Source organism: Canis lupus, chromosome 16 (assembly GCF_003254725.2).
Source record: "Canis lupus dingo isolate Sandy chromosome 16, ASM325472v2, whole genome shotgun sequence".
Taxonomy (NCBI): Eukaryota; Metazoa; Chordata; class Mammalia; order Carnivora; family Canidae; genus Canis; species Canis lupus.
Window position 1 is genome coordinate 46,101,195 of NC_064258.1, and position 12,578 is coordinate 46,113,772.

The window sequence follows — 12,578 nt, forward strand, 5'->3', positions numbered from 1 at the left end:
ATGATGGAATAGTACTTAGCAATAAAAAGAAATGAGCTATCACACCATCAAAAGACATGGAGATTAAGGCAGAAAACAGCCTTAATATAAATGATGGACTTTAATTACATTTAATAATAATGAGTCCAGATGGTTCATCAACTAATAAATGTATCACAGTAATAAAAGATGTCACCATAGGAGAAACTGCACCAGGAAAGGGAGTATGTGGGAACTCTATTTTCCAATCAATTTTTCTGTAAACCTAAAACTTCTCTTAAAAATCGTACTGTCTGTGAATTTTTTTAAAGAGATGATTATAAAGAAATCATGTTTAATATCAAGGGCTGAATTCTTCAAACTATAGTTTGGGGGAATAGAGGGTAAGAGTTGTGCCGTGATCACTAGCCCATTGCACCAGTCGTCCTGATTCACAGGTGAACCTCCTCCAACATCAGCCTAACTGAAGCTGATTCCTTCTTTTAGTTCTGCGAGCATGGCCAGTGACTTTAGGAAAAGGAGGAAGAGCGAGCCTGCAGTGGGGCCGCCCCGGGGCGTGGATCCCAGTGCGAGCAGGACTAGCCCAGGTGGAGCGGACCTCCCAGGACCAAGCACCACCCTGACAAAGTCTTATATCATCAGTTCCTCTCCTTCTTCCCCCTCAAGAGCAAAAGGTGAGCAATAATAGATTGACATGTAAGCAGTTTACTAGCTTAATTTTAAACTGAGGGACTCTGGGAGAGCTGGTCCAGGATAACCATCCAGAGACAGCTAGCATTTAAACACAGCATCTTGACTACAACATCACTTCAAAACAATTAACCATCTTTTCTCACACAGACTAGGTCAGACTGGTGAGCCACTTGAGGGGCTCCACGGACTCTATCATCTGGTATATTCATGTTTTTTTCTTCCAAATATATCATTTTTGGGGTTTGCTTGGACAAATTCAAAGTATCTAACTTATTGTCAGGCTTTTAAAAGATCACATGTATAAATGTTTGCATACTGTCAAAAAATATTCTAATCTCACTACAACTAGTAAAGCTAATCACGTTTCTAGAACAGGAATTAGAAGTAGCAACAAAGAACACTATTGCCTAAAACACTTTGATTTTTTTTTAATTGCTTTGTTCTAGATAAAAATGTGTCTAACCTACTGAAGTTGTGGTTTAGTCACCAGTTCTATATTTTGAACAATCATATAGATGCTAGAATATCCATGTTCTGCATGGAACATGGTGTTTGATTCAGATCATTCCACTAGGAAGAACTAACTGGTTTCAAGTCATACTTAAGAAATTTAGGTATCATCACGCCATTTTCCCGTATGACCTGCCTCCTCGTTGGAAATTCAGCAAGTTCTGTTGAGAGAGAGCAGGGTCGTTGAAAGACTGCTTAGAGCATTATTGCCATGCTGACCAGAATATTCCTAAGATGGAGGCTGAGGCTTGAACCAGCATCCACAGATACCCAGGGCTATACGCTTATGGGGCCCCACAGCCGCCCCCAGTCTCCTGGGGTTGAAAGAGAACACAGAAGGAATTTGAAGTGTGTGAAGTAGCTGAGCTCTAACAGACGTGTCCATAATATAACACAGAGTCAGCTACACGTATTAACCTAAGTGCTACAAGGGTTGCCATGTGATAATTAAAGCTAAGCGGTAGCTGGTATGTGTGCAGAAGACAGGCAGGTGAGGATGAGTGGACTCCAGGATAGAAGGGAGGCAGGCCCTGGTCGCTTTCCACAGCCCAGTCAATGGTATATACTACCTAGAAGGTTCAGAAGGAGTGAGCCCCTTTTATGACACCTTTCGTCATATTGACAGAGATACTTTTATCACATTCTACTCATTTATGCAAATGAATACCTTAAGATAATAAGTCATGAAATACCATTGATTTATTATGCTTGGATAGCACCCAAAAACCAAAATGATTCTGATTCATTTAGATGAATGCTTTTATCCTGGGGAGTGTTAAGTCAACTTTATGTCCCAAATATTACATATCTACCTCATGTGCTTATCTACTTTTGAAAAATGTGGGTAAGATTGTAAGGCAGGAACTATCAATACTGGTATTTTCTTTCATTAGGTTTCCTCCTAAGAAGGAAATTTCCCATTTAGATGTACTTTGGCCTTCCATTTATTAGCTCACCTAGCGGAGCAAAAGAGAAGAGTGTTTCCAAACATATTCCAAATTTAGGTCAGTTTTAGCTCTCTATTCTCAAATTACAAAACATTTTAAAAAAACAACCTCCCCAGAGAAAAGCAAGATGGATTTATCTCTGATGCATGTTTTATATTATATCCAGTTATCCTTATGAGAACCTGCCTCGTAAAAGGTTGAAAATGGAGCAATTAAAAAGGTAAATTCATTTAGGTAAAGAGGCTCTTAGTTTTTTGTTTTTTTTTTCTCGGAAAAATAGTAGCGGCAGTAGTTCACAGCATCTTGGTTTTGCGATTTTGGAAAGTACTTTGTGTCACTGCTTTTTCTGACTAATGCCCATGAAAAATTATTTGATACAGTTATGGGAGTGGTATTTAAATGCAAATTTATAAATTACTCTTTACCTCTTTATCATTTTAAACCAAATGAGACTCAAATCCTGACCCTGTTAGGTTGATTAATTCTATCTCACTTTTGGCCTTAATTGTTAAACCTTTCGGTTACCACCAGGTCATGCTATTAACTTTCAAGGTACAATTAATAGTGCTTTTGGCATACCACGTTTGCCGAAAGATGTGTGAACACAATAAAAATAGGTCTATTAGCTACGCTAATTACTTCTTATATGTGGTTTTGTTAACTCTAAAATCTGCAAAGCTCCCTTCATTGAAAAAGTATTACCTGGCTTTAGAATTAGGCTTCCTTTCTCTAAAGTTGAAGCTGCATGTATAACAATCAGTGTCTAGACCAAACCACGCTAACTGCTTTCTCTTTGCTGTGCTGTCTGATGCTAAATGACATGCTCTCCTCTTTGTGAACCTTTTAACTTCTCCAAATGTCTCTCTTCCACCACGCTGCCCTGGATTAAAAGGTGGGGATGATATATGTCCATCCCTTTATGGTTACTCAGGGCTCAACGGCAACCCCTCCAATGAGTTAGATTACTGTAACACTTACAGACAGCATTTGGATGTCCCTCGTGACTCCCAGAGGGCCATTACTTTCAAGAATGGCTGGCAAATGGCCCGACAAAATGCAGAGATCTGGAGCAGCACTGAAGAAACTGTCTCCCCCAAAATCAAATCCCGTAGTTGCGATGATCTCCTCAATGATGACTGTGATAGCTTCCCTGACCCAAAAACCAAGTCAGAAAGTATGGGTTCTCTGTTATGTGAAGAGGATTCCAAAGAGAGCTGCCCCATAACATGGGCTTCGTCCTACATCCAGGAGGGTCGCAGTAATGGCAGATCAAGGCTCCGGCACAGGTCAGCCCATGACGCTCCAGGGTTCCTAAAAATGTACAAGAAAATGCACCGCATTAACCGCAAGGATTTGATGAATTCAGAGGTAATTTGCTCTGTAAAGTCGAGAATAATGCAGTATGAAAAGGAGCAGCAACACAAGGGCCTGCTCCATGGATGGAGCCAGTCTTCCACTGAGGAGGTGCCCAGGGACATGGTCCCGACCCGCATTTCAGAATTTGAAAAGTTGATTCAAAAGTCAAAGTCCATGCCCAATTTAGGAGATGAGATGTTGTCTCCCATAACCCTAGAACCTCCACAAAATGGTTTGTGTCCCAAAAGGCGATTCTCCATTGAGTCTTTGCTGGAGGAAGAAAGTCAAAGTAGACACCCTTCTCATGTACAACGAAGCTACAAACCTAAAACCGTCGTGCCAATTCATATTGAAGTCACCAGTGATGAGCAACCGAGAACTCATATGGAGTTTTCTGATAGTGACCAAGACGGAGTTGTGTCCGACCACAGTGATTACATTCACGTGGAAGGATCATCCTTTTGCAGTGAGAGTGATTTTGATCACTTTTCTTTCACATCCTCGGAAAGTTTTTATGGATCCAGCCACCATCACCACCACCATCACCACCACCATCACCGGCACCTCATCAGCTCCTGCAAAGGCAGATGCCCTGCCTCCTACACTCGATTTACCACAATGCTAAAACATGAAAGAGCCAAACATGAAAACTCTGAAGAGCCCAGGAGACAGGAAATGGACCCTGGCCTTTCTAAACTTGCATTTCTAGTCAGTCCCGTGCCTTTCCGCAGGAAAAAAAATTCGACCCCCAAAAAACAGACTGAGAAGGCAAAATGTAAAGCATCCGTGTTTGAGGCCCTAGACTCTGCCCTTAAAGACATCTGTGACCAAATTAAAGCTGAAAAGAGAAGGGGAAGTTTACCAGACAACAGTATACTGCACCGTCTTATCAGTGAACTGCTGCCAGATATTCCAGAGAGGAACTCATCACTCAAAGCTCTAAAAAGGAGCCCCATGCACCAGCCTTTCCACCCACTGCCTCCAGATGGTGCTATTCATTGTCCATTGTACCAGAACGACTGTGGGAGAATGCCTCACAGTGCCTCTTTCCCAGATGTGGACACCGCCTCCAACTACCACCACCAAGACCATGAGAGTGTGCAGAGTCTCCAAGGTGGATGAACTTTTCTTTCTTTTTCCTTGTGGTTCAGACACCCACCATCCAGCTCTTTCACTTTCCATCCCTACATCTCATCATTCCTACACTGTAAGACCACTTGGCATCGTCATGTGTTTTGAAGCAAATGCTTGTTGTGCAAACATGTCTCACTGAATAGTCTCATTTGCCCATGTGATATTCAGACTCGATGTGTGGCTTAAAGTGACCACCAATTCACAAAAATTTGCTCATTCAAAATCAAAAGGCAAAACCATCTTGTAGCTGAATGTTAGGGCTGGCACAACTTACATCAAGAACACAAATTAAACTCATTTTAACCATTTAAAAGGATTTCGAGACAGAGACCATGATTGAGTATCAGTATCCTTAAGAGACTGACAACTCTTTTTTTGTTGTTGTAAAATGAATCAAAATGAGTAATTTAACAAATAGTTTTTCCCTTGTTTTTATATTAACATTATAAAGTTATATTCACTCAATAAATCATTTGCTTACATCCAATATAAAGATACTGCATTAAAACACTCAGGAAGCAAAACTGAAGTGTATAATGTAGTAATTGGTGGAAAATGAAAAAAGAATAGGATTTGTTTAAATTCATTTAAAGGACATGATGGAATAAAATTTTTGTGAACGTATCTTTAAGCTATATACACAGAAATCTCATCTCCATCACTCAGTGTGTTTCATTTTCTCTGCCTTTCCATTGCTTTATTTATTTATTATCTATTTCCACTGAAAGAATCCTATAGCAACATTTGAATTAGACCATGTAGGTTCAACATTCCCTGAGGCGCTGGACTCAACGTGACTCCCAAGCCCATTTTCATAGATGGTTTATCACCTTGCAGTGGCAACATAAGGGCAAATAGGACTTCAAATGCAGAGGACATTTTTTGAGTTTTTTTTTAAGGATGTGTTGACATTCTCATACAATTCTTTTTAACAATTCTTAAGTACATCTGTTTACTATATAAATTTTAAGAAGCTGGAAAGAATATTCCATGCTGACATTTGGATTATCAACAGTCTTCTATGCACGGGACACGGCAAAGTGCTTAGCACACATTGTCTCATTAGCACTGGCCTGAACCTGGGTGAAAGGTGTTATTATAAGCACTGTTTTACAATCAAGACCCAGGGAGGACAAGAGATTTGACCAAAGTCATTTAGGGAGTAGGTAGGAGAAAAGAGATTCAAACTCCTAGTAATTCAGAATTTGTCTCTATAGGCCAAAATATCATCTCTATAAGCCAAAAAAAAAAAATTAAAATTTCCCATGCATGTATTGTATGTGGCTCAGTCATTATCTGCCGTTGCACAATTCGCTTATTTTATTAGTATTTATCTTTGCTTTTATTTATACTACCACCACATGCTGCAAAAATAATAAATTTAGAATTTTTTAAATCAATGCCTACAATCTGAAATTTTCACTGATTGAGACATGTCATAACTTAAGTTTTTAGTAACCTAGCTACCTTTTCTAGTTTTTCAATATTGGACAATTCCAGTTATTCAATTAAGCAGATCAATAATCACCTCTAAATGTTATGCACAGTTATAGTATATTATTGAAACATGATTTAAGGGGGCTTTGAAATGCATTTCAATTAAATAAAATATTTACTTTCCAAATTTGTTTAGCCCACTTGAAAAATAGTTTATATTCCAAGGATTAGTAAAACTGATTTACATTTTAATGATCAGTATGAGAGCCCTATGATCATATAAGTATATGAATTTAAAACAGAAAATATATAGCGTATAATCCTCTATCTTTCTTGAAAATAACTGATTAAGTTTTACCTGAAATGTTTGTGGCCATGCTGATGCTGTCTTATTAAGTCTAAAGACTTTGAAATTCACAGAGTTAGACTTTTATCCTTATATGTCACATAACTGATACCCCCACCTGCTGTGAAGTAGACAATTCTTCCTTATAGTCAAAGGAGTAAAATCTTTAAACAATATTTTCTTTTTATGAATTGCCATTCTTAACTCCTTTATAGCTGTATTTGTTTTATTTTTAATACTTCTGTTAACCAGTATAACTAAATTGTTAAAGGCTAAGAGAAAGAATTTACTAATTTTGACCACTTACACCAGTAAAATTCTATAAGAGATTACTAGGACACTTTTAGCCTCTAGTTACATTTCCACATATAAATCTATAGAGTATGAGACCATTAAGAAATAGCTGTAATCATAATTTTGTAATGTAATTATCTATACTTTGTTTTAAGGTGAACAAAAGCAATTCAGTATTTCATGAGCAGTTTGGCAACCAATATGATACTTTCTGTTTAGAGAATTTTTATTTCTTTGTTTCTTGGAATAAATATATACTTTCTGATAAGGTAGTTGAGCAAAAGGGAAGATAAAGGCGGCCTTTTAAGTCTTCAGATGACATCATATCAGACTCAATGAATATTTAACGATTGGGGTGCAGGGATGGGGACAGGGAATAGACACAACCATAGTTCGTCCATCATCATACATTCTTTATTTTTCTTTTTCATTACTGCATTCTTAAATTGTTCCACAAAATGTTTTAGTTTTTGTAAATTGTTGCTATTTTCAAATTGTCCATCTTCTGTGGAGCCTATAAAGGTCATGATAAGTTGGAGGATTAGAAAGTATTCAATCTTTGAGATGAGAAATACCTGTGACTATAAATTGTCTACACCGGGTGCTACAGCATAGCTTCCTCAACAATGTAACAATTATATTTGTGATTATAATGCTTCTGCCACCCCGGATTATTTTTTACCTTTTTTGAAATGCTTTGGTTTTGTGTCTTCTATCCCAACTTTATAATTACCGATGAGTTTTATGCCCATGTCTTCCACTGTGTTATCTCTCTAAGTCTGAAGGAGGAAATAGTTGCCACCAGGGAAAAATGGCTAAAAGGGTCAGCTTTTAATTCAGCAGGTACTCACTCTGACCCCGTCCTCTCCCCATAGACCACGAGTCCCCTAGAAGTTACGCATCCACCATGAGTGACCTGGGGAGAAGTGTACCTCGGGACAGAAGAGGAACTCCAGAAAAAGAGGTAGTTTGTTTAGTGCTACTTGAGTCTCTTCTCTGCAGTGTATTTGGTCAAGCACCTGTCACCTGAAGTTATGTCCAAAACCAGTAAAGAACCTAGATTAAGAACATAAAAATGACAGGAGAGAAACAAAGGACTCCAAGCAGTATGCACCACGACCCTCACTACAGATCTCCCCCAAAGGCAGCCCAGCTTGAGCAGCCAGGCCCCTCCGAGTCTTGACCTGACATCCATGAATTAACTGTGTGAGAGTGGTGAGCTTGGGCTGCCTCGTTGAGGAAGATCTCCCTGTACAAACTTGCCTGCTGGGGGGAGGCGGGGGGCGGCTAGGTCATCTGTGTTGCAAATCAATATAGATATGACATATATAATTTTGGCTGGCCTGCTTCTGTTGGAGAACAGCCCTGAAAAATCACTCCTCCTAGGAACCACCTACCAACTAGCTCTGTGTCCACAGCTCCAAGCCAGGGCCGGAGCTCTGGTTCAGGCTACCTTGGAGTCATCTGGTGGCAACTAAAAGCCAGTCTGAGACTGGCAGCCATTCCAGGAGAATCAGTACAGGTGTCTCCTATAGTCTGGTACCTGTGGGACCCTCAGAGAAGTCAGGAATGTTCCAGTTTGCCTAAAGTTCACAGACTCACAGGGAAAGAGAGTGGGGTGAGGGGATTACTGGGAAGTGGAGAAGGAAATGCTGGAGTGGCTAGCTGTGGGGTACAGGCTGATCCAAGGTGAGAGTGTATCTCATCTTACCAGAACTAAAAGGGGTGAGCAGCTGGCTTCCCGTGTGCTAAGGAATTCCTGAGCCCTCCAGGCAATGCAAGATGACCAAGCCTGTGCTTTGGGTCACTCACTAGCTTCCCAGTGATAACTGGGCTAGGATTTCTTTGCTACTAGGTGGATAATTATCTAGCAAAAGGGATGATAGCTTCCACCCTGACTCTTCCCAGCCATTTTATTATGATCGTGAAGGAGTTGTGTCAATATATAGGACTTAAAGCAACTGACACTCTGCAGTTATCCCAGGAAAGATATATACCTGGGACAGAACCCTATTACAGCATTCATCTTCCTTAGTTTCTAGGAGGAAATATGATATTCGGTAGTTATGACGAAAAAGTCATCTACTAGTTTACATACCTAAATGAAGGACTAATTGATTTATAAATTGCAGAAAAGACTTACATTATATATGTTTAAGCATTCCTTGTGCTTTCACTTCCCTTTAATTCACATGAAATTGCTTTCTTGTAAAAAATCCAAATTGTAAGTTAGTGCTAATTGTTTACCTTCCCTTTCAGAAATTGCCTGCAAAAGCTGTTTATGATTTTAAAGCTCAGACATCTAAGTAAGTAAGATAAGTGTTCATTATATGATGTAGGGTGGCTTTAAAAACTTCAGTAATATTTAAGATGTAACTATAGCAATGACATGTATTACAAATAAGGTCTAAGTCCCAATTCGGCGATCGACTATAACTAGTGGTTCCCTCACAATTAATTGGGAGAGGGTTCATTTTATTTTCATTTGTAGTTGAGAAACATTGAGTTTTAAATGACACTAAACATGTTAGAGCACCGTGAGTTCAAAAGGATAGGAAAAACAAAATGAAACTAAGCATATTTGTTTCTAGAATTTTTGTGTCAAGAATGAAAAGTAAAGTGTAGGGAGTAATTAACAGTAACAGGGAGAATTTGATAACATTTATTTATTTAACTACAGCTAGGATAATTTGGAGGGTAGAAGGATAGAACTGTGTCCAAAGATTCCTATAGTCAAATTTCCATGGCTTAACACTCAAAGCTTCGAGATTCTGAGCAAAAAACTCTCCTGTGGTCTTTCGATGTTGGTGTTTTCATACTTCTATGTTGCAGGTTTTTTTTTTTAACCTTCTGTCCTTAGGAACTTGTTCATCAAATGGGCATGTGGTTAAGAAAAGCCAATACTGAGCACATAAGGAGGCTTAAATAGGAAGGAATCTTCCAGCTATGCATGGCCCATGTGTGTATAGATCCGATTTAAGAAACTTTGGTTTCCAATTAGAATTCAAGATATTGAAATCATTGTATATTGGCATTAAATTTCCTGTGTTGTTTAGACTGAACGTATCCAATAACAAAAATATTTCACTTGTAGAAAGGCACATTATATTAATTAATGGTTCTAGAAACTGTCTCTGACATAAGACATACAAAGAATAAAATCACTTAGAATTTGGTAATACTGCTGAGATGGGGAAATGAACTAAATAGGAGAATGCTCTTTTAGAAATTAAGATGTCAAACATGGCTTAAATCTTGTGTTTAAAAAAAAAATCCTGAAGAAAAGCTTACAAGTTTGTTTGTTTTTTTATGGGGGGGCGGGGGGGTTGAATGAGATAAGTAACATCTGCTTTGTCTCTACTACACTCTAGTCCTTATTACTGCTCTTTGGGTACGGTGTAATGATTTGTAGGATGCAATGCATGCCGATTTTTACAAAATAATGATACAGAACATGTATATTTCATTTCTTCCTCGTGACAAGCAATCAAAAGCTTTTTTAAATATATGAAACCCGGAGGAATGACAGAGCATATGACAAAGGAAAGGTATCCACCCAGTGCTCACAGCTTTTTAAGAAGGCTTAATAAAAAACAAGCTTTGAGAGAAAGATGATGTGCAGTGCAGAGGGTGTTAATTGGGGTGTTAATTGTGTCGCTGGATTTTGTTTGCTCCAAGTGCCCACCAAGCCTTACAACCGTCCTCCAAGGCCATGTCCTCATTACAAAAGCTCAGAGTTAGTAAAAGGTTCGAGGCTTTTATATGGCACAGCCTTTCTGAATGATTGCCTGCACCACCCCCTGCCTTTCTAGGCCCACAAAATCTAATTCTGTAAGCCTTCAGAGAAATCCATTAAATAATCACCCATGGAAGCCATCCATATTTTTGGGGAAAAAAAAATGTTTCCTACATACCATAAGTAAACTGATCCAATTGCAGCTTAATCATATTCCTCTCGTGCTGTTCTCAGGAAATGTAGAGAGCAGCCCCCAGTGTAGTTACCCGATTTGACACAAAATCGAGGTTATGGATGATTCACGTGGCTTTAAAAGGCTCACACACCCAGAAGCACTGAATGTCACGGAAGTGCTTTTAACTAATAGCTAGATGTAAGTGCTTTTCATGCCTAACATCTTATAAACAAGAGACAGGTAGAGGTATCTGTTTTTATTAAATATCCATTTTAAAAGCTATTTTTCTTTACCTAATGCAAAAACTCTCATTTCTAAAAATACAGCTCAGTAATTCACCAAAGGTAATGTCTCAATTGTTAAATAGGAAAAAGAGATAAAATGTCATTTCTAAAGGTTGTCAATGGCCATCCTTCAAAAGGTTTAGGGGAGGGAAGAAGCAAGCTTACCATGATGCAGTTCAGAAACTCAAGGTCTGACATGAGAGGGACACAGTTTTGAAAACTGTTAAGTGAGGTTTCTGTCCTTCACCTAGAAGCCATCAAAATTTTTATTTTTTTTTTTTTTGCCATCAAAAATTTAAATACTAGCCTTTAGAAATGGAAAAGATCTCTTTTCAGCTGTAAAAGAAAAAGTTCATTTTCTCCAATCGACATTTAAAAACAAAAAGCTCCACTTCCTAGTCTCCTTTCCAGAAACAAAACACACTCAGTGCTAATAAAGTTGTTGGATAGTAAACATGAAATATTTTAGTTTTTTGTTTTCTACATCGGGCACTTGCATAAAAGAGGGAAGTACTGTGTTTGAATGTGAGGCTCTAGGAATCTCCTTTGTCTTTAGGGTTACTGAAAATGTAATGCGCGTTCAATGTGAAGATTTTCACGTGTCTAATTGTGCAGTCATTCTTTTAATATGCAACAGTGGCTTTTTTTTCCAATTCAAGCTTCCAATCAATGAGAAATATTCCACTTCTGATATCCACCTGTCTCTTCATTATCTATTCACCCCAAATACATGATCCAACTCCAGATTCTGAACAAAACAATGCAGAAGATTCAGGAGTAGGAAGGCAGATGTCTAGGAAAGTGGGGCTCTTGGGAAAAGATAGGAAATGAGTGTCCTCCAACAAAACATAATTATGGAGGCAAAACAACAAACAGACACAATTCCCTGGATAATGAAGCCGTGAAAAAACAGATGCAGTGAGCATGAGAAGGTAGGCATGAATTATCCAAAATAAGTTAACAGTCTTTAGAACTTCAAATTACATACCCACATTTACCTGCTTAGGAAAGAAGCAGGTAATTAAGCTTCTTCTTAGAAATAGCCCAGATGGTAAAGCATAGTTAGTGTCTCGAAAATATTTTTATTTTTTAAAAAACAAAGATCTAGGGATGCATGGGTGGCTTAATCAGTTGATGATCTCAGGGTCCTGGGATGGAGCCCCCACACATCAGACTCTGCACTCAGCAGGGAGTCTGTTTCTCTGCCTCTCTCTCCCACTCCTTCTGGCCTCCTATCCCTCCTGCTCATGTGCTCTCTCACTCCCTCTCTAAAATAAATAACTACATCTTTTTTTAAAAAAAAGACATAAAGAAAGCAACAGCAATTTGTACATGTCTTCATATTTAAAACATGTCTATCTCTGTGCTCCATTGAAGAATAAAAGATCTTTTTCTTTACACAAAGTAAATCCCATATCAAGACATTCCACCTACATGCCTGACAACCAGCTTCAAGGACGCATAAATAAAAATTTTTCTGCTAATGGCCCTTCTGTGCTAAGGCTAAATATTTACTTTGTTTATTGTAAGCTTTAGAACATCAAAAGGAGACAGAAAGAGAAGTCAAGCATCTGGCTAACTAGCTAACTAGCTTCAGGACAAACAAAACCAGTGCAGAACCCATCTGCCATTATTCCAAGCTTCATGACTCCTCCACTATCAACAACAATTACACAGCAATAGCCTG

General features: G+C 38.6%; 1 protein-coding gene across 50 annotated transcripts in view; it reads left to right on the plus strand.

Annotated features, from left to right (window-relative positions):
- SORBS2 (sorbin and SH3 domain containing 2) overlaps positions 1-12,578 on the plus strand; it is a 214,648-nt gene that overhangs the window by 174,295 nt on the left and 27,775 nt on the right. For 27 of the 50 annotated variants that reach the window (XM_049095158.1, XM_049095161.1, XM_035700170.2 and 24 more), the window contains 4 exons: positions 466-653; positions 3,022-4,599; positions 7,572-7,660; positions 8,956-9,002. In XM_049095158.1, the coding sequence (XP_048951115.1) occupies positions 466-653; positions 3,022-4,599; positions 7,572-7,660; positions 8,956-9,002 (1,902 nt within the window). The remainder of the gene's footprint in view (positions 1-465; positions 654-3,021; positions 4,600-7,571; positions 7,661-8,955; positions 9,003-12,578) is intronic. The other 23 variants (XM_035700174.2, XM_035700185.2, XM_035700186.2 and 20 more) reach the window with 1 other exon arrangement.